Raw genomic sequence first — 23,270 nt, 5'->3', positions numbered from 1 at the left:
AAAAATTAGAAATCTTGTTTTCCACGAAATTTAGAAATCTTGTTTCCCAGAAAAAAATGGAAATCTTATTTTCCGAATTTTAAAAATCATGTTAAAAACTTTTCCAAAAGTTTAGAAAGCTTGTTTTAAAAAAATATTTAGAAATCTTGTTAAAATAAACCTACAGAAATCTTGTTTTCCAAAATTTTTAGAAATGAGCAATGTTTCCCTCCCAAAAATTTAGAAATCTTGTTTTCCAAAGCGGACGTCATACTTCTGGTTGCATTACCGAGGTTACATTACCTATGAGCATTGGAGATTCCGTTGCTTTCATTTGCTGTCACACGGGCCTTGCTAAGCAAGACTTGATAGCACGAAGAGCTTTCTAATGTCACTCTGGATATCCTTTAGAGAAAACCGATTGCCTTCACACCGCCTTTCCTACCTCGACAAGGCGGGCTATCACACTGGAATCTTTACCGAACTCTCAGCCAGGATTCCATGATTCCTGTCAGTCACAATAATCCGCATCGATCCAGCCCTTCATAAACATCGCCGGAAATGTATTGAAATAAGAGGATTTCAAAGGATTTGCTTGCACTACCGTTATCACTTTCGACACCCAACGCTTTCCGTTCTGCTTTTAAACGCTCGTTCGAACCGCTCCAACCGTGTTTCCATACCAATCACGGTTATGTGTTTGATATCACGGTTATGTGTTTGATTAGCTGCTCGTTAGTCACTTTCTATTGACATGGTCAACGAGACAGTTGGGACGTCTGTTTGCTATATAACTCTCCCAAGTGATGGAAACACTTGTATGTACAGATTACGACAACAACCGCATAAATTTACTGTTTAAACGACCCAAACCGATCAGTTTAATTTAACCTGAATGAATGTATTTGCACTACACACACACTTATGGAAATGTTATGGAAGCGTCCGTGGGAAACGAACTCACTAGACGGTGTGTGCAAGCTTGCCCAAGAATACGCGTGCTTGCCCGGGATCTATTCCAAGGTGTCAAGGTGCTAGAACGGCTCTTCATCCTCCTGTTGGACACCTGAAAGGTCAGAAGGCAAGCTACCAAATTGCCACCCCCCCACCCAACCTTCCTACTCCTCCTCCTCCTCCTCCTTCTCCTCGACAAAGACCTCCACCGCTCAGCGAGAGGCGCGTGTTCAATGGCCCTCACTTTGCCTGTCCTAACCAATCATCATCTCGTAAATCGTAGATTTTCTCGACCAAAGATGCCTGACTTGGCTCTATATTCCCTTTCTCCGTTTGCTCTCTCCTCTCTTTCTCTCTCTCTCGTCTCTCTCCTCTCTCTCTCTCTCTCTCTCCTTATATATATATATAGATATATATATATAATATATATATATATATATATATAATATATATATATATATAATATATACATACTAATAATACACATATACATGTGTGAGTGTATGTGGGAGTGCTCGCGGACATGTGTAAGATTATACGTTGATATAAACTCCTTTCCAGCAATCGTATTCATAATCTAGCCTTGACTTCTGATTATGTATATATATATATATATATATATATATATATATATATATATATATATATATATACTGTGTGTGTGTGTGTGTGTGTGTGTGTGTGTGTATGTATGTATGTGAGAATTCCATCAAACAAGTATAATTAAATAAAAACAAACGGGGATGAATAGTGTGTCTATTGGTTAACAACGACCCAACCATCCTCTTACTTCGTTCTAGTACCGTCACCTAAACAGTAATCAAAATCAAAGCTTTGTAAATCCGATCGAAATATACAATGTGAAAAATCAACTGTATATTCTATTCTTATTTTTTTTTCATCGCCATCTGTCTATCAAACGTAATGTAATCAGTTGATTGTAGCGTGTAAATAACCAAGTTGTAAATTAATGATTATACGAAAACCTTATCACAGTAAGGACATTTATCAGGTACATTGAGCAATTAAAAAAGTTCGTTAATGAAACTTCCCAAACGAGCGGCAGTAAACCACAATATCCATCAAGTTATTATCTAAGTTAAGGAAAGAAAAACCTGCAGTGGTCGCAGGCAAGTAACGGCATTTCTTCTTCTTCTTCCCAGCTTTTTCCCATTTTTATATGGGGTCGCCGTTTCGGATGAGCCGTTTCCATCTATTTCTATCTTGCACTTCTGCCTCATCAATTCCCTTCTCATGTAAATCTCCTCTCACACAGTCCTTCCATCTCTTTCTTGGTCTCCCTCTCTTTCTTCTTCCTTGCACCTCCACTCCCATAGTATGTCTCCCAGCGTGGTCCTCATCTCTCCTCAACAGGTGTCCATACCATCTCAGCCTCCCCTCCTCCTGCACTTTCTTTGATACTTCCACCACCTTAGTTGACCCCCTTATGTAGTCATTTCTGATCCTATCCACTCTTGTTACCCCAGACATCCACCTAAGCATTCTCATTTCTGCCACATCCATCTTCTTCTGCTCTGCTTTTCTCATGCTTGCTGTTTCCGTACCATACAGCATTGCTGTTCTTACCACCGTCTTGTGAAATTTTCCTTTTAACCTAAGCGGCACTCTTTTGTCACAAAGAACTCCCGAGGCCGCTCTCCAGTTGTTCCAGCCTGCTGTACCCGATGTTTTACTTCTTCTTCCATACTTCCTCCAGCATTAACAAAAGATCCCAAATACTTAAACTTATCAACTCTCCTTATTTGCTCTCCACCAAGCTGAATACTTTCTCTATCATCCCCCTCAGTGGTGGTACACATATATTCTGTCTTGGATCTACTTATTCTCATTCCTCTGTCCTCCAGTACTTGTCTCCATCTTTCCAATTTCACTTCCAGATCTTCCCTGCTCTCTGCACACAGAACAATATCATCCGCATACAATATGTTCCATGGTACTGTCTCCCTTACTTCCTCCATTATAACATCCATCACTATGTTAAAGATAAATGGGCTCAGAGCCGACCCCTGGTGTAATCCTACTCTCACCTCAAAACCTTCTGTCTCCCCAACACTGCTCCTCACTCTGGTAAATACATTCCGGTACATCTCTTGTATCAATCGCACATACTTCTCTGGCACCATCTTCTCCCTCAGGCTCCTCCATACCTCTTGTCTCGGGACTCTGTCATAAGCCTTTTCAAGGTCAATGAATACCATATGTAGGTCCCTTTGTCTTTCCCCGAATTTCTCCATTATTTGCCTCAGACAAAATATACCATCTGTTGTTCCCCTTCCCCTTCCCTTCATAAATCCCATCTGCTCTTTACCTATTTGTACTTCTTCTCTCAGTCTAGCATCTATCATCCTTTCCAGTATCTTCAAAGTGTGGGACATCAATTTAATGCCCCTATAATTACCACACTCTTGGACATCGCCTTTCCCTTTAAAAATTGGGATCAATATACTCCCACGCCACTCATTTGGTATCTTTTCCTGTTCAAGGATCTTTATCATAAGATCGTACAGTATATCCACTCCTTCATCTCCTAATGCTTTCCATGCCTCCACCGGGATCATGTCTGGTCCGGTTGCCTTCCCATTCTTCATCTTCTTCAGTGCATTTAGTACCTCTTGCCTAGAAAACCTCATTACCATGCCAATGTTCACTTGCCCATCCTCTCTTATTAGTCTATTATTTTCTTCATTTAACAACTGTTCGAAATATTCTTTCCATCTCTTCACAATGTCTTCCTCTTTTCTAAGCACTACACCCTCTTGATTCTTTATTTGTTTGATGTGTGTTATATCTTTGGTGCTCTTATTTCTAGCCTTTGATAGCTTCATCATCTTCTTTAATCCTTCCTTTGTCCCCAGCTCATTATACACATCATCATACGACTTTGCTTTAGCTTGGGCTACCACCTTTTTCACCACCTTGTTTTTCTCTCTGTACCTATTTCTGTCTTCCACTGACTGTGACTCTTCCATCTTTTCTTGCCTCCTTCTTATCTTTTACTACTTTCTCAATGTCTTCATCCACCACCAACTATCCTTTTCTTCCCATATGATACCAGATGTCCTCTCCTAGCAGCTCCTTTCCATGCCTTCTTATTACTGGCTGCATTTTCCGTGCCACCCACCATTCTTGAAACATCTTTCAATCCCTATATCAATATCCTCCAAAAACCCTCCTCTTAAACTCTCTCTTCTTATCCCCTTCCTTCTGTAATTCGTACCATTTAATTTTCCTTATCCCTTTAGCTTTGGTTTTTCTTTCCCTTTTCAACTTCAAGTCCATACATAGCAGCCTGTGTGGGGGGCTACATGGTCGCCTGGAATAACTTTGCAGTTCTTGACCTCCACCAGATTTATCCTTTTATACAAGAAATAGTCTATCTGGGAGAATCTTCCCCCACTCCTATATGTTATTAGGTGTTCCCTTTTCTTCTCAAAAAATGTGTTTACTATTGCCATGTCGAATGACACAGCAAAGTCCACTACACTCTCTCCTTCTGGGTTTCTCTCTCAATTCCATGGCCCCCATGCACCCGCCCAATCGCCTCATTTTCACTTCCGACATGGCCATTCAAATCTGCCCCAACTATCACCCTCTCATGCTCTTCCAGTTCTTGCATTATTCCATCCATGTCTCTCCAGAAATTTCCCTTCTCTTCTTCTGTGCAACCAACTTGTGGTGCATATGCGCTTATAATATTCAGAATCTCTCCTCCATAACATATCTTCAATCTGATGATACGGTCATTCTTTCTATGCACTTCTATTACCGAGTTCTTTAGTTCACTAGACAGTACTATGCCAACTCCATTTCTACTTGTTTATTTGCTCCACTATAATATAGCTTATATCCATCTCCCAACTCTTTAGCTTTATTTCCTTTCCACCGCGTTTCTTGCACACACACAACATCTACTTTCTTTTCTCTCATCAAGTCAGCCAATTCTCTACCTCTCCCAGTCATGGACCCAACATTTAGCTGACATACTCTGAACCCAATGTGAGGTCGCTTCTTTAGCTGCAACCCGCTCCTGATGCAGTAGCCTCGCCTTACCACAGAGTTAGGGCGATGTCTCTGTGCGTCGTTTACGGAGTACGCCCTAGCATTACCTCTTTCCATATTTCGGCTCATTCCATTTTTGGTTTTGGCACAGATTTTTACAGCCGGATGCCCTTCCTGACACCAACCCTCCCTATTTATCCGGCTTGGGACCGGCACCCATAAGGACTTGGTTGCCCCCCCAGGTAGCTAGGTTGGCAAGTAACGGCATTTAATGATCTAAAATTATAATAATAATAAAAACTGTTTTTGGCTATGCTAATCCGCTGCTAACTGATGCCCTTATAATCCCAGCAATTGTAAAATCCTTTGTGTGAAGCCATCCTGAGTAACATGAAGGTGAATTAAGGTTTTGGGGCAAACTGTTCTTTTTAATGCAACGAATGAGCGTTGGACGCCAGAAAAAAAAAAAATCCAGTCAATCTAAAAAAATTAGAGCTGTTTGAAGACAAGAAATATTCAACCCTTGTACGTGGAATTCAATATAAACACAAAACAAAGAGGAAATTGACTTCCAGAATGAAAGTCTACTTTAAATAAATATTGAAATAACCTAATTTAAAATTCTGAAATTGAGCACGATAATTTTACAATAATGAAAACAGAGAGCTGCTTTAAATATGATTTTAAATCAGATCTGACCAATCACTATACGGCATACAGAAGCCTGCTTCCCTGAATGATATGCAATATCACTGATATAAAGCCTTTGAAAGTATGCCGAGAACTCAGTAATATCTCTCTGACGCAGCATATTGTGCAATATGCTCTTCTGAAAGTAAGGAATTAATATATGAAATATTCAGTTTTACTTTGACTTCTTCTCAACAGTCAAATCTTTTCACGATCCTTTGGCCTCAACTCTTTCTTCTTCTCTCTTGCCACAGCACAGGAGACATTTCATGCGCCTTTGAGATAGCGATGGGAACTCGGGATATCTTGGAGTTCTTTTATGCTCTAAGACCTCAGCAAGTGCAAGGGTACGATAAGCTTTCTATCTTGAAATTGGAAGTCAAATGCTATATGACAAAGTTTCACTTTATAATGAGAACTCGAAGGAGACCCAAGAACTGCAAGCTCTTAAAAGGCTTGATTTGAGCTGTTTTAATGGAAAATTAGTTCCCATATAATTAATTGCATGCAGATCTCTCTCCCTCCTTCACAATCTTCTTCAGATAACAGATTTTTTTTCGCCTTATAACAGTGGCTACACAAAGCAAGAACTTTCTGTTTACAACTATCTGTGTCTATCAAGAGGGATAGAGAAAGAATCAGCCGCTACCCCATTACTGATCTGACACGGGATAAATAACTCGAAGTTCTGATGTTAGTTTCCCTCGAGATTATACAAACACCTTGTCAAGATTCAAACTCAAGAACCCGAAAGAAAAAATCTGAGGTTGCACCCTTAAGCACACACAACATATTTAAATAACTATATTTAATATTTTCTTTGGGATATTGTTTATTTTCTAACTACTTATTTTAATAAAATATTCCTAATTCAAAACACGCAAATGCTTATCAAAAGGAGTTTACTAATCTTTTACTCTATATCATTCTCATAATCTTCCGCACATTTCAGTAATCCCTGGATATGAAGGTCTTTTCATCCTAAAATCTCAAAAGCATCTTCAAACTAACGCTTTTCTAACCTATTTGCCTTCGATATGGAAACAAGTCAATTCTCGCTTTTATAAGCATTCCAGTTATAGATATTTCGGGGGAATAATCGTATTTTTGTCAAATACATAATTGTGTACAAGACACTGTTCAATGGGAATAACCAAAAAAATCCAGAAAAAAGAACACATTACATATATATATATATATATATATATATATATATATATATATATATATATATATATTATATGAAGCTTTAAAACGAGAGAGAGAGAGAGAGAGGAGAGAGAGAGAAGAGAGAGAGAGAGAGAGAGAGAGAGAGAGAGAGAGAGAGAGAGATTTTCAAGACACAAGGTCAGCGGCGGCCAACCACCCCTAACCTCCTTCAAGCGAATCAAAATAATGTTGATTTCTTATAATAAATCTGAAGGGAAACTATGATATTTTTGTGACCTTCATTCGTCGCAAAATAATAATAATAGTAAAAAAATTTGGCACTTAGTCTGTTTGCACGAACCTGCAATATTTTGCTTGCAAATGATATGGTTTAAAATAGCTTCGTATGTTACACTTTGAGGATATAAACGTCGACTGGATAATACTCCAAAGAGATTAATCAACAGTTATTAGGGAACGAATACAGAGCCAATCTAAGCAACATTTACTAATAAATATGATAATAAATTCCTAACAGGTACCTATTTAAGGGGTATAGAGAAATGGCATCCCAAAATAGTCAGTGGGTGTTATTCAAATATTTCGACGGACGTCAGAGCGAAAAGACCCCAAAAGGACAGGTAATGGAAGCAATTAGCGCTGAAAGAATTTGTTTATCGATATATCCGGTGGAAACAAATAAGGCAATCAACACGAATCCTATTTTGAATGAGCGACTCATCTAACGAATAAAAAAAAAAAACCGGAGTCGAATTTTTACAACAAATCCTGAAACTAAAAACGGTATTTCTCCAGTGTAATGACAATGACAGTGTAAAGTACGTGGAATAAAAGAAAATAGATGAAGAAAATGCGATATTAAAAAAAAAAAAGAAAAATTGCACAAGTGGGCACAGAAATCTAAAGGAAATCCAATACAGCCGTTGTTGTTTTGAAACGTTGCTTTTAAGTCAAGCGCAGCAAAATAAATCGAATAAAATGGATCACAAAAACAATATTTCGATGTTATCGCTTTGACATATTTGCAAAAAAAATTTTCAGCCCCGGCCCAAGTTTTTTTTTCTTTTTTCAAACATGGGCTTGTGTGACTGTACATCACCGTATAAATTATATAAATACATACCTATTTAAGTATGTATGTATATATGTATGTATGTATGTATGTATGTATATATATACACGGGTATACGTATATATATGTATATATACATATATATATATACTGTCTATAAATTTTTTGCACTTTTTCATATGTGGTATTTTTCTTATGTTCACATATATTTGCCCAAAATACCGTTTAATACGGAATTTACAATATCTTGGGAATAATAGCTTACAACAAAACGGAAATATAATTGTTAAATTCTTCTGTGCCCACCTGGACTCGAACCGTTGGCGGCGCAGTATGGTGAATTCGATATCAAACGGTATTGGTGGTTTTTATGTATATATACGTATATATATATATATATGTGTGTGTGTGTGTGTGTGTGTGTGCGCACGCGTGTGTATACATACACATATATACACTCTTTAGGTGTAAGTTATTCCAAGAGTAAGGTGAAGTCTTTATTCAATGGAATTTGTGGCATAATATACATATATATTTATATATACATTTACATATATATGCTTAAAAAATCACAGTAGATGCACGTGACTTCAGTATATAAATGAATACTACAGGAAAATGACAGGCAGAAGTTCAGTCAGTACCAAGCGTTTTCATGTGAAAGCGTTTGGTACCGAACTTCTCCCTGTCATTTTCCTGTGGTATTCCCTTATATACATACATACATACATACATACTACATACATATATGAATAATTTGATCACGTAAATATATAAAAACGTGATGTTATGTATAAATAAAGGTAATGCCACGGAGGAAAATGAAAAAACGAGACTGCCTGAGATCTTTTCGGTCTTAACGACCCTTTACTAAATTTAGTAAAAGGGTCGTTAAGACCGAAAGATTTCGGCAGTTATCGTTTTGCATTTTCCTCCGTGGCATTACCTTTATTTATACATACATATATAAATATACATACACATATATATGACATATGCTAGTATGTGTGTGTGTGTGTATGTCTGCACAGACAGACAAAGACAGCCTCCTTCAAGTCAACTGAAGCTTAAAATTCCTTGAGTAATTTACTGAAACGCCAGACGAAACCGGTGGCGGGCTTTGTCGAAACACAATGCTGAAACATTTCGTGACATAACGAGGAGAATTCCGCGAAACATAAACCCCTTTGACAATGGCGGCATTGTAGTGGGCGGGCACAGCGTCGAAAACAATTGCCGGAATTCGCAATCAGCGCAGGCACCTAAAAATACTATTTGCACCCCCCGTATCCCCAGTTTTTTTTTTTTTTTTTTTTTTTTTTGCGGCGTCGCTCCCCTCAATACTATTTCTTATTTTTCATTATTTGCTGACTAACACGAATGTGGGCTTTGTCTTAAGCAATTTGCTCCATTTTGAAGTGAACGTGAAAGAATAATTACTTTTATTATTATCCAGCAGACCATTTTTTTAAAGAAAAGGCTTCTTCATTTCCGTTCAAGTTGACGCGTACCTAAAAGCTCTTGCAACAAGCAAGTATTCTTATATCGCAGTGATTCAATCAAATGATGGCAGAAGTTTTTATTTTTGGCAGAAGACCGAGGTTTCTATGTACAATAATTTTTGTTTTTATTTTTTGTTTATGCATGATCGATGCACTTGCTTACAGCCGTTTTCTTTCGAGACTTTTCTTTCATTTGCTTACTAACGTTTTCTTATGTGCATCCATGGACAAACATAGTCCATACATAAATGTCAGTGTATATATACAATATATAAGTTTTTCCATAAAAAACGTATTGTCTCCTTTCTCCTTTCTGTTATATTTACGGAGCTGCGCATGTAACTATCACGAACTCTTAAATAGGAAAAGACACACTAACATATACTAGATATAAGTATGATGCCTTCCAAAATTTCTTGAATATTGCCGACATTTTCGAAGGGAAAAACCCTGGAAATATATAATAATAATAATGAAAAAAATAATAATAATAATAATAATAATAATAATAATAATATAATAATAATAATAATAATAATATGTTTTGTTAAAAATAACTGCTGCTTCAGCAGCTATTAATCTTATAAAGAGTCTTCTCTATCTTTCTGATCGACGGCTTTCTCGTTGTTGCTTAGACTGGCGAGCAACGCACCAAAGGGCATGGTAAAATTCGGTTGAGTCATTTGATTTATTATTGCTTATCAATTCAATTCTCTCTCTCTCTCTCTCTCTCTCTCTCTCTCTCTCTCTCTCCTCTCTCTCTCTAACGCGACGTTTCCTCCTGATCGCAGGACATTATCAAGCGATAACTGCTGAGGGACTGAATTCCAGTTGGTTGTTGTTGTTGTTTTTGATTTAGCTGACCTTGTTGTCAGCACGGGCTCTTGCTCACAGAGTCAGCCCGTAACTCAGGATGGTGAGAAGGTGGTAATGGTAGGATATGATTCTTTATTTGGTGAATAATGCGTGAGTTGATGAGTGTGATATTGAACAGAAACTTTAAATTTTGATGGGTAAGGTTGTCCAACCTTTTTAAACCCTAAGGTGCCCTTCAGTAGTAGGAAAAGTGCTATAGTATGAGGTGTTGGCAAGTCAGAGAGGCCAACAGATGAGAAGAAGGAAGGGTATGAGTCTGAGAAAAAAGTTTGCTAAGTCAGTTAGCTTGTGATGTCCACAAAACATTTCCTTATTATTCCAGTGGCGAGTCCTTCTCCTTTATCGTGGTGTTGCGAGCTCTCAGCATACGGGTCAGCAGCACTTCTCCGGTAGGTCGAGCTTTTTATTGGTTCCCGGGAAGGTGACTCATACGGCGGGCGTTGACTAGTCTTGCAGACCTTCTCAGGTAGGGGGTATCACCGGGAGCCTCTTGATTGGCTTCTACCTGCGTGACGTCACCCTGGTATTATTCTCCTGTCCGGTGTTCGTTCCATGCGCGCTGGTACTTTCGTTAGGGGAGAGGGGTGTGGTCCTCCTCACACACGTCGGTATCAGGAACGCTTCTTGGGTGGTATTGAGGGGAGGCTTTTTTTTCTTCGAGGATGAGCAGCGCTTCTAGGAGACGCAGACGTCGTGGGTCAGGTGCTCTCCCGATGATCTTAGTATTCCTGACGATGTCGTCTCTCGTGATGTTTCTGCGGTGTACTGCAAGGGCGTGCTGCCTAATGGCGCCCCCCTCCTGGGCGTGGCAGGAATCCTTTTCGACAGGCGCATCGTCGTCATGCCGGCAGGAGACCCCCTGAAGCAGTAAATCCAACGTCGTCTACCGATACGTATGCCCCGCCCAAGGATTGCCCTGGGATTTACATCGGCATGACGACGATGCGCCTGTCGAAAAGGATTTCCTGCCACGCCCATGGTAGGGCGCCATTAGGCAGCACGCCCTGGCAGTACACCGCAGAAACATCACGAGAGACGACATCGTCAGGAATACTAAGATCATCGGGAGAGCACCTGACCCACGACGTCTGCGGTCTCCTAGAAGCGCTGCTCATCCTCGAAAGAAAAAAGCCTCCCCTCAATACCACCCAAAAGAACGTTCCTGATACCGACGTGTGTGAGGATGGACCACACCCCTCTCCCCTAACGAAAAGTAACCAGCGCGCATGGAACGAACACCGGACAGGAGAATAATACCAGGGGTGACGTCACGCAGGTAGAAGCCAATCAAGTAGGCTCCCGGGATACCCCCTACCTGAGAGGTCTGCAAGACTATCAACGCCGCCGTCATGAGTCACCTTCCCGGGAACCCAATAAAAAGCTCGACCTACCGGAGAAGTGCTCTGACCGTACTGGAGAGCTCGCAACACCACGATAAAAGGAGAAGGACTCGCCACTGGAACTTACGGGCTGCTCTGTGAGCAAGAGCCCGTGCTGACACAAGGTCAGCTAAAATCAAAAAACAACAACAACCACTGAATTCATCCCTCAGCAGTTTATCGCTTTGATAATGGTCCTGTCGATCAGGAGGAAACGTCGCGTTAGAGAGAGAGAGAGATAGAGAGGAGAGAGAGAGAGAGATGAGAGACGAGAGAGGAGAGAGAGAATTGTATAAGCAATAATAAATCAAATGACTCAACCGAATTTTACCATGCCCTTTGGTGCGTTGCTCGCCAGTTTCTAAGCAACAACGAGAAAGCCGTCATCAGAAAGATAGAGAAGACTCTTTATAGATTAATAGTGCTGAAGCAGCAGTTATTTTTTTTTAACAAAACATGTCTACGAGAGGGTCCTTCCTTCCGAAATAATAATAATAATAATAATAAAGCACTTTAGATATCTGCGGCAATTACGATATTTCCCCACTCATATTTTTTATGGATATTTGTCTGAGGGGCTGGGGGCCACTTGACCCCCTCAAGACTTGGTTTGGCCCCTAGTCTTTGAAATAATATCAATAATAATAACAACAGTACAATTCCCTCCAAAGTGAATGTTATATGGCTTCAAAAATCCTTCGGTTTCCTAATATTTGGCCAATATTCGTTTGCACCATTTCTATTCTACCTAATCTTCACCAATAAACTCAGTTTTTCCCTCTTGTCAATTGCCTCCTGTTTTTCAACAGCAGTCTTGCAACTGAACACAATTTTTTCCCCTCTTCGTTAAAACAATTTTCCCTCCCTTCGTTTAAAAACAGCCCCTCTTATCATTCCCCCACCACTAGCCCCCATTCCAAGTCCCACCCCAGGTGCCTGGCATAGTTTCAATATGTTATCGACGTCCGATAAGGCCAAGATGCTTATTATTCCCCCGCAATAGTTCGAGGGAATATTGGAATGGGTCCTTGAGAGTCAGCTGATTGCTGCCGACCGTTCATCAGACAATTCAGTGACGCAATCCAAGAGAGGGAAATGAGATGACGAGATACAGCGACCGCGGTTATTATCGGTTTTGTTTTGAGAGTTATTGGTTTACATCTGTTTCCCGTTTTGTCTCTTCCTGACGACAGGGTGACGTTCATTCCTCACATGATTAACTGAATATTATGATTGATATTAGTCTGGCTAAGAAATCAAGACCCACGTGAGTCATTCCTTTGTAGAATGAAGCTTTCTGAAACTACTTTATGCAGGATGGTGTCCCTTCTGTCGTCTCGAACGTCAAACTTTTATAACGGGAAATTAAAAGGCAAAAGTCTGTTGCATTTATGATGAAGACAAAACAGAGTTTCGGGTTACAGAAAGACAAGCTGCCATTAGTAGGATACACTCACACATAAAGGTATACATATATACTATATATATTTTTTCCCGTAAATATTAATGAGCACCGTAAATTTTAACAGAAATATTTGCTAGTTTAGAAGGAAGAAAATACACCATAAACCTCAGTGTATTTCATCCTCAGGTCACGTTTTTTGTTGCTATTCTTAACTCTAGTGCTGCTGTCGCAATTAAATATTAAAAATAATGAAAATGAAAATGATGATAAGAATATAATAATGATAGCAGAGATGCTGTTAGCGCTGCTTTTGCTACACGTAAATTCATTCAGATTTGCCTCTGTAAAGAAAACATCCGATTTTCTTACTATTTTGGAGGTGGTTACATTTTTCAGTCGAAAGCCTCATTTTCAGACAAATTTTGGCAACGTAAAACTTTGCGACTACAGATACTAGTACAATAAAAATCAAGTGTTACTGGGTCCATTTTAGCGGCATATGGGTAATTTTTACACGTCCATGTAAAAATGCATCCACAAAATCCAAACGGTCATTTGTGGAGTGTTCTGTCTCTAATGAATAACGGCCTAGGAATGAATAAAGCTGACATATTTGCTTGAAAAGAAATGAATAAAACGAACAGATTTTAAGAGCGTATTTAAGCTGGGTACAAAAGGCAAAACAATATTCCTGTTCAGACGTCAAACGAAAACAGGATTTATGAATAGCGCATCCGCTCTCTCTCAAAATAGATATGTCTATTCGTCGTGGGTGTCAACGGCCATTTTTAGCTGTTTGTATGTTCGTTTGTACTGTACTCTCACCTTAACATATATGACGTAAATTTCTTCTGCTATGTACCAGTCTTTCAGGTAAGTCTTAACAGACGAAACGGTTAAGAACATATTTTCTGTTTCATTTTCCTTATATACACTATACCCATAGTATGTATTAAATATATATAAAATACTGCATAGTATCAAAAATCTTTCGTGCCCTTTAGTATACATATGTGAACCTGTCTTCCTGGTAATGTCATGACTACTGGTGCTGTTACCTTAAGAAAGTCATGCTACTTTGTAATATAGGCATTTTCTGCAAAGAATGAACACACACCAGTATGTGTGTGTGTGTGCGCGAATATTTGTGTGCTCATGTGCTTACATAATGAGGAAATTGTGCGTTATGTGGCGTTCTATATGGACTAAATAATTAGAACTACAAATTCCCGTCATTATAACACTTCCCTCTTCCTTTTGTCCTCCCACTCTATACCTTGCTTTTTAATGTTTATACTCCGATATTAATTCAGTAAATTTGCAAATCATTACGCACCCTTGCCTCTCACATCCATTAACATCAGTTTTCATATTCCCGTATTTAAGTTTTAATCCGAATTCACCCCTGACCTTTGTCCGCTCTCTCTCCCTCCGGAATGGATGAGTCGCTCTCGAGATAAATGTCACCCTTCATGACAGTTGAAGGACAAGTGAAGGACTGAAGCGCCTCTGACCACAACTTTATTTTTCCTTCACTTTATCGAATCTCGTTTCGCAAAGTGTGTCCGGCTGAGAGAGAGAGAGAGAGAGAGAGAGAGAGAGAGCGTAATTAGATAGACGGAAATGGTGGAATTGGTGGTGAGGTGTGTCGGGTACTACCAGAGGGGGAGCATCTCTCTCCCGTCTTGTTTATTTTTTAAATGGATTACTTACGGGGTACGTCTGGTGCAGAGTTACGCTGCTTTATTTTTGTTCTCCCCAACTATTAATTTCCTCTTACACATTCGCCCTTTTCCTCTCTCCTACTCCAAGTGCCTTTTCTCATAAAGAGGAAGCGTCTAGGGATTTCTCCTCAGCCATCTCGGTAAATTAATAATCAGATTTAAGAGATTTCCCCGAATTTTAAGGTAGTAAGAGCAGTCCCGCCGTACCCTCTCTCTCTCTCTCTCTCTCTCTCTCTCTCTTCTCTCTCTCTCTCTCTCTCTCTAGGTCTGATGAGATTATGTCCAGTGTTTTCACCGAAACTTTTTCTACGTTATAATTAGAAGTACTAGGCAATCTCATTTTGACTTTTTCTCCTTATACCGTTTCATAACCATATCTTGGATGAATTTTTTTCCCCTTTTTTTGTTCATTGTCTGATACCTATTAACCTCTGAGATATTTGAGTACTCTCCTCATGCTCTTTTAGCCAAAATATTTCAGTACTTAAAGAGTTTTTCTAAAACTGTGTTTTTATTCACACGGTCATGAGGACTAGGATATTTGACTGACTGTAGGTATCACAAAACCTTTCGGTAAGTAATTCTCACGGGACACAGGAAGACAAATCAGTGAATGAGATGAAACTCCACAATGCAAGTAAAAAGTTCGGGATAGAAATGCTGGTCAAATAAACCGGAGATTGGAGGCTGGTTTGGGCTCCCTTTCGTATTTTATTCTGTTTACTTTGAGAAAGTTTGACTATTTCAATTTCAAAGGTATTTTACATAATTTGTTCTTATTTTTGTCCCTTAACTACAGTGGACTCAATATAATGGTGAAAATATCCTTACATTAATTGTTTTCACATAATTACTTGATATTATATAATAAAGAGTATATATATGTATATAATCATATATATACGTATATATACATACATACAAACATACAATACATTATATATATATATATATAATATAATATATAATATATAATAATATTAATTAAAGGAGTATAAATATATGTATTTAATTATATATTTACGTACACAAATACATACATATATACATACATAACATACATACATATATACATATACATACATATATATATTATATATATAATATATATATATTATATATATATATATATAAAGAGTATATATATGTACATAATTATATAATTACGTGTACATATACATACATGCATACATATAATTATATATATACATATATGTGTTTTTTTCTTATGAGGATCATAAATTTTATTGAATATATAACAAAACGCCTTCAGCGACGATGCAAATACTTAAATCGAGACTAAAACGATAAAGGAATCTATCAAAGGAATGAGTCAAACAAACAAACAGAAAAATATCACTGGCCGAAAGGAAGCTGAGCAGAACGGAGCAACAGGTTGTGAATTTAAAATGGTAGGAGGAGGAGGAGGTAGGAGGAGGAGGAGGAGGAGGAGGAGGAGGAGGAAGAGGAGGAGGAGGAGGCCGATGCTCACTTCCATCTGTCAAATCTTTTGTCTTCACAAAGGATAAGAAGAAAAAATCTGCGATGAGCCTACCGCCTTAAAGTTGTTTTTTGGTACGCAATCACAGATATCCAACAGCTCTTTTTATCTGTTCATGTGCCCATGATAGCCGTATTAAGTGGGGCTGATTATGGTTTTCATTCTTTTCAGGTGTCAGATGTTATATGGTATAGTTGATTCACATCAAAGGTGTATCTGATGTATAAGCCAGTCCCTTACGACGCTCCTGATTGGCTGTTGATAGACCAATCACTGGGCTGGAAACTCAGTCTCTCTCAAGAGTTCACATAGGCAGGACGTATGTTCCACCTCCTCTGAGGGATACGTCTTTCAAAAGCACCCCTCAGGAGAAGTGGAACATACATGCTGCATATGTGAACTCTCTCGAGAGACCGAGAGTTTCCAGCCTGTGATTGGCTTATCAACAGCCAATCAGGAGCGTCGTAAGGGACTGGCTAAGACATCAAATGCACGGTTGATGTGAATCTACTATAGTAAGTTTGACAATCCTCCCGTCCAGGAAGAGACAATTGCAATAACTGCAATAAGGAAAAGAATGATGTCATCCGTCGGTGGGACGGCACTTCTCCACTGTCATACGCCATCGGACAGTGACATCTATTTTGGCCAGTAGAACGAGGACCAAGGTGACGAGTGACGCAGGCCATGGGTGGTGACTGGAATATTCTGTAATGCCCTCAGGACGCTCACCATCCAAAACAACAAAACACGGCCCCCTGTTGAACGTCGGGTTTCCCCCTGAAAACACAAATCAATGAATGTTTGTTTGTATGGTGTTTTTACGTTGCATGGAACCAGTGGTTATTCAGCAACGGGACCAACGGCTTTACGTGACTTCCGAACCACGTCTCTGACCCCTCAATAGAATGCCCGAGAATCGAACTCACGGCCACTGAGGTGGCAGGCCAAGACCATACTGATCATGCTACCGAGGCACTCAAATCAACGAATGTACAATGTAATCGAGGGACCTACATTGGATCGACGTACATGTTACTTAAGGTATGAATCGTCAGTCATAGAGCTGTCAGCTATAGGCTTGGCACTAAACTTTTGAAAACCCGAATTTTCCAGCATAGGAATCATACCGATAAATGTAAATATTCCAACTAGTACAAAGACATTACGGTTTTGGGAAGAGCCTCCAATCATTAGATTTTAACAATTAATAAATCACTGTTTATTAAAAAACTGGCCCCCTCACTGAACACCCATATGCTACGTTCATGTCTCTTTATCTTCCGTGACACTGTTTTTTGGTCAGTCCTTCCTCTGCCTCCACAGTCAACGGTTGGTCCTTATTCATATATTTAACTGTGTTTGTTTTATTGCACCTTATATCGTGTACTTCAATATCTGTCACTTAATTAATTGTAGTAATTAGGTATTATTACTTTGTAGCTTGAAAATGAGGCCTGCTGGTTGGCTTCGAAACGTTGCAACCTGATAAAAATTAGTTTCTTGACATGGTTGTGTGCTTCCCTGCCTTCATTTTGTATATGTGTATGTATATGTATATATATGTTTATATATATATATATATATATATATATATATATATATATATATATATATATATATGATACACTGACTTTCGGAAAGTGGGAAATTTATAAAATCGTTTTGCTCTATAACACTATCCCCTATGGATGAAGGACAGCGGTTTTGATGGATTTCATTCCATGCTCTGGTGGTGTGTACAGATGAGACAGATGAGTAGTGAGGTAGTTTCTAGAATAAGACCAATATGTCAGCAGAGATTCACTGCGGCTACACACGCATTGGAAAGAAAAGAAAAATGAAAAAAAAGGATGTTCGTGAGGTAATGAAATGATAGGTTTGGTGGAAAAAAATGGTGTTTAAATTGCAGTTGCATGACAGATGTGATCGTGTAGAGGTTTACAAGATAATGCGTAAGTTGGTCACGGGTAAGAGAGAAAATGGTGGATAGCTGAAAATTTAGGAGTGAGTTCGAGGAAGTACTTTTGAAAGAATGAACGGAAAAATGAAGGAAAGAGAGAAGGGTCAGCAAGCAAATAAATTTTCGAATAAAAGATACATGTGGAGGGAATTGAACTGAATATAGAATTTAGGCCAAAGGCCAAGCACTGGGATCTATGAGGTCATTCAAAGCTGAAACGAAAATTGACAGTAAAAGGACTAAAAGGTGTAACAGGAGGAAATCCTCGCAGTGACACTATGAATCAATTGTTAGGAGAGGGTGGAAAGTAAGATGACAGAAAGAGAATATGAAAGGAGGTACCGTAAAAGGAACGAAAGGGGTTGCAGCTAGGGGCCGAAGGTACGCTGCAAAGAACCTTAAGTACAGTGCACCACATGAGGTCCACTGACGGCACTACCCCCCTACGGGGAGAAAAGCAGTCAAAAGAGAATGAAGTCTTATAGCGAGGAGGATTTTGAGGGTTTCAAAATGTTGAGGATAAAAAAAAGAGAGAGAAAAAAAAAAAAAAAAAAAAAAAAAAAAAAACATATGATTGATGCTAAAGTGGTATGGTTTAATATACATTAGAGAGAGCTTGCAGAAGTGGCTGTTTAGGAAGTCAGAGGGAAATTAAAGTTCCAGAATGCGAAGGGGTAAGGAACTCATCAGATGCTGCATTATGGTAGTGCTTGTGAGTGCATAAAGAGAGTGTGCAATGGATGCAATGCATGTCAGGATGAAAAGTAGGTTCGGAAAGGCTGGATGAGAGGAATAGGCGTTCCTTTTTATATTTATAAAGCTAACGCGATAAAGGTGACTGTGAACATCGTTTAGATAAAACAATACTTAATGGTAAAATTCTAATTGACACAAAGGGTTTAGGGATCAGGTATCAGTTATAGAAGAGTTGCGTGTGAAGTTTGAGAGGTAAAATAAAAAACAAAAAAAAAAAAAAGTAAAAGGCGTATGCGATTACACGAGCAAAGAGAAAACCTACGAAAAAGTAGATCGAGATGTGATTTGAAAGGTGTTGAGGATGAAATGAGAAGCACAGAGCGATTAGTTTTGTGTTATTAGCAGCTTGTATGACAAGAGGGAAACTTTGACGATGGGAGGGGCTACTGCTTTGTTATAGGAGGGGGTTCTCAGGCGCGGTAGGTTGGTGATAGTAATGTATAATTCAGAAAATGTGGGAGGGACAGGGAGAGATATCGAGTAAAGGTTGACTGGAATTCAGGAGACAATGCTGAATGAAACATACATAAGATAGTGCAGTTTGTGGTAGAAGGGGTCGACACATTTTATTATGCGGCATATATATATATTATAATATATATATATATATATATATATATATATATATCTATATATATATATATATATATATATATATATTATATGTATGTGTGCCCCAAGCGCGTTCACAGACTTATGCTTTATGTAGGATTTTCCCTGAAGAAACACGTATCACAACAAACAATATGCTAGTAATATTTCTGTAACAATTATTGTATCGAAATCGTCAACAATGAAAAAAACTCTTACGACCAGACAAGGGTCCTTTTCTGAAATCCTTAGAGGAAAGAACCCTAAAGCCGCATGAGCAAATGCCAGGGAAGGTATATTTCGACGAGGCCGCTAAGCCGAGGGATTTTCTGAAATGATCATCAAGAAATAACGGGCGAGAAAAAGAAAATGTTGGTAGGCCGTTACAAGAAATGAAATGAAATGGAAGATAAGTTTGTCAGTAGGTAGGAAAATAAGTTTTGTGTTAAGTATCCTCACGTACGAAAATAAACAATTAAAACGTATGCCATATATATATAGTGTGTATATAAATCTTTAAACAATTTAAAGGATGGCGCTGATGGCTCCATACCATTTCACCGATGGGTAGACTGGTGGGCGGCAGACTGGGATTGAGTCACAGACCTTGCAAACATATCTGAGTTTTCTTTTCCTCTGCTCTACGGTATCAAACGCCACTTCAATACATACATATATATATATATATATATATATATATATATATATATATATATATATATATATATATATATATATATATATATATATTATATATATGTATATATATATACATATATATATATATATATACATATATATATATATATATATATATATATATATATATGAGTCAATTTTGTGCGTTACATTTTTATACTTTAAAATATAAAACCAGACATTACACATTAACTTGGGAGTTAGGTCAAACCAAATTGAATTTTATAAAAAGTAACATTACCTTGACCATGATTCAAATCTAAGTGCATCTTCCCTTACCAGGATTCGAACCTATGTCTCTGTGAACATATACATTGGTAACAGTGCCATTATCCATATATCAATCCACAAACAAAGGCTCGAGTCCTGGCCAGGGTAGATGCACTTTTATATAAGTATTTTGATGCTGAATGGGTGATGTCAGTCACCTAGATGTCAATCAGTGGAATTGTGGCCAGACTTATTTTATATCATCCCTTTTAGGTGTAAGTTACTCCGATGGTGACGTTAATTCTATTTTAATGGGTTAATTTTGACTTTATATAAATTTCAGCAAATCCGAAGGTATCAAAATGACTGAAAGTAACATCACTCAATAAACGCCATGTACGTAAACATACAAACTGAATTTGTAGGTTAACTACAGCGGAAATGCTACAGAAAGAGAGAGAGAGAGAGAGAGAGAGAGAGAGAGAGAGAGAGAGAGAGAGAACACAGTGCTGATCTTACCTCTCTCTTCCTCCCATTGCTTCTTCTTGCGTTCGAGCAGAGAGCCGTGTCTCATTGTGGTCATCTTCTGCCTCCCTTCCTCCTCCTCTTCTTCTTCTTCTTCCGCTACAACACCGAAGGCGACAGGAAGCTGCTGCTGCGGGAGGTGGCGACGCGCGTGTTTCTGCGAATCGTCTGGGCGTAGGAGGACATTGGGCACGCCGTACAGGATCTCCTGAAGCTGAGAACTATTGTGACTGGGCGGCGGCGTGCTTCCCGAAGGAGGAGAACTCTCCCTCTTAGAGGATGGGCTGTTCTTCTCGATAAGGACCTCCGGGTTTTCGCTGAAGATCTGAAGGTAGTTGTAGGGTATGGAGTTCAGGGGGCACGGCTGATCTTGTGATAATGGAGGATCACTTTTTCGCTCTGGTAATTGGGATGGCCCCTTTGTTTGGGGCGCGGGGGCCTCCTCCTCTTCTTCTTTCTGCGGGAGGGCGTTGGCGTGGATCCTTTTCAGAACCTGTAGCGCCCTGCTGTTTGGATGCCTTTTCCCAGTGGGAGGGTGTTCTGTGGCCTGGACTCTTTCTCCCGCCTCCCTTGGGGGTGGTCCTCCGGGTGGTTGGGTTGGGGATGGACTGACTTTGGGGCTTCTTACTGGATGACCTCGGCGTCCCTTCGCAGCGGGAGAGCGAGAGAGGCGCTGAGATTTCCTGCCCTTGTTCGCCTCAGGCTCTTGCTGTGAGGCGTCCTTCCCGAAGGCTTTGTCGAAGAACGAATAATCTGAAAAAGAGGGAAAAGTATTGTTGAAATGGTTACGATCTTCCAAATTCAATCATAAAAGATATAAATCTATCCACAAATACGAAATCGTAATGAGAGATACAGAGTCCTAACTTTTCCCTTCTCTATTGTACAAAGTTTTAAGCCTGAGTGAAATGTTAAATAAAGGATTCTTTCGTAAAAAACTTGATCCAACAAAATATATAATGCTGACTATCTGATTTCAGCCCTGAACATAAAAAAAATTCAAACACAAATACAATAAGGGAGAAAAATACAACCATACAAGGCATTTCATATGTAACTCTGTCATACCTAAGTAAAAGCATTTTTAGCGTTAAATTTTCAGTCAACACAAAGAAGATTAACTCAGCTGTCTAAGGGACTGAGTATACATACTGCATATTGCATATTTGCAGCCGACCAAACCATCCTTGGATGAAATCAGTTAGGTGAAACTAATTCACACACACACACAAATGTGTCATCTGCCCATTCAACTACAAGTTTATGAAATGCTTCAATTTCTTCATAAGTATAACATTTTGACAGTTTTTTTTATACCCATGCCCATGCTCATGCCCCTTAAACGTATCATTTAGCAACACCAAACATTTACAGACATTCATACACACTAATATATATATATATATATATATATAATATATATATATATATATAATATATATATATATGTATAAATATATATATATATATAATATATTTATTTATATATATATATATATATATATATAGGAGAAGAAGAGAGAGAGAGAGAGAGAGGAGAGTTAGAGAGAGAGAGAGAGAGAGAGTACAAAATACATACTACAATTTCATCCCACCGCCAACTAAACGACATACAGGTATCAAACCTTGTACGTGAGGAATCGACAGTGGTAGCAAATAAAAAGACAGTCAGACAATCAAGTCATTCGAGGAAGTAGGACGAAAAATCTCTGAAGCAAAAATGGGCGAACTTTCTGTGACGTGGAATGTCAACATAGCAGAAACGAACTGCTGTCGACGATGCTTGAGTAGACGCACAACATGATAGTTGCCAGGCACTTGTTACTTTTTCTTCAGGAGTTTAACACACATTCGTCACGGAAATAAATATATCTATATATATATATATATATATATAATATATATATATATATATATATAGATAAATATTCATTGTATTCTTCTGTCACGAAATTAACAAAATATATCGGTGTATTCCGCAATGAACATGAAGCAGCCAAGGACGAAAGGAAATTCAATCTTAACTTCTTGCATTTCCTTTCTTCTTCCTCAGTTTTTTCCTTCTTCGTTTTAATTGTGGAGTGCATCGATATATCCTGCATAATATATATTATATATATATATATATATATATATATATATATATATATATATATATATATATATATATATATACATACACACACACTATATAAAGCAAAGTAAGAGAATCATAATACTATTTTGAAGTGCATGCATATATATATATATATAT

The 23,270-nt window shown here is 38.5% G+C and overlaps 1 protein-coding gene across 6 annotated transcripts in view; it reads right to left on the bottom strand.

The window, feature by feature from the left end:
• Positions 1-23,270, bottom strand: part of LOC135222925 (uncharacterized) — a 343,175-nt gene that overhangs the window by 98,403 nt on the left and 221,502 nt on the right. For all 6 annotated transcript variants that reach the window (XM_064261356.1, XM_064261360.1, XM_064261362.1 and 3 more), the window contains exon 2: positions 21,011-21,769. In XM_064261356.1, coding sequence (XP_064117426.1) covers positions 21,011-21,769 — 759 coding nt within the window. The remainder of the gene's footprint in view (positions 1-21,010; positions 21,770-23,270) is intronic.

This window comes from Macrobrachium nipponense, chromosome 8 (assembly GCF_015104395.2).
Source record: "Macrobrachium nipponense isolate FS-2020 chromosome 8, ASM1510439v2, whole genome shotgun sequence".
NCBI classification, from domain to species: domain Eukaryota; kingdom Metazoa; phylum Arthropoda; class Malacostraca; order Decapoda; family Palaemonidae; genus Macrobrachium; species Macrobrachium nipponense.
This window is presented reverse-complemented; position numbering and strand designations above follow the sequence as displayed.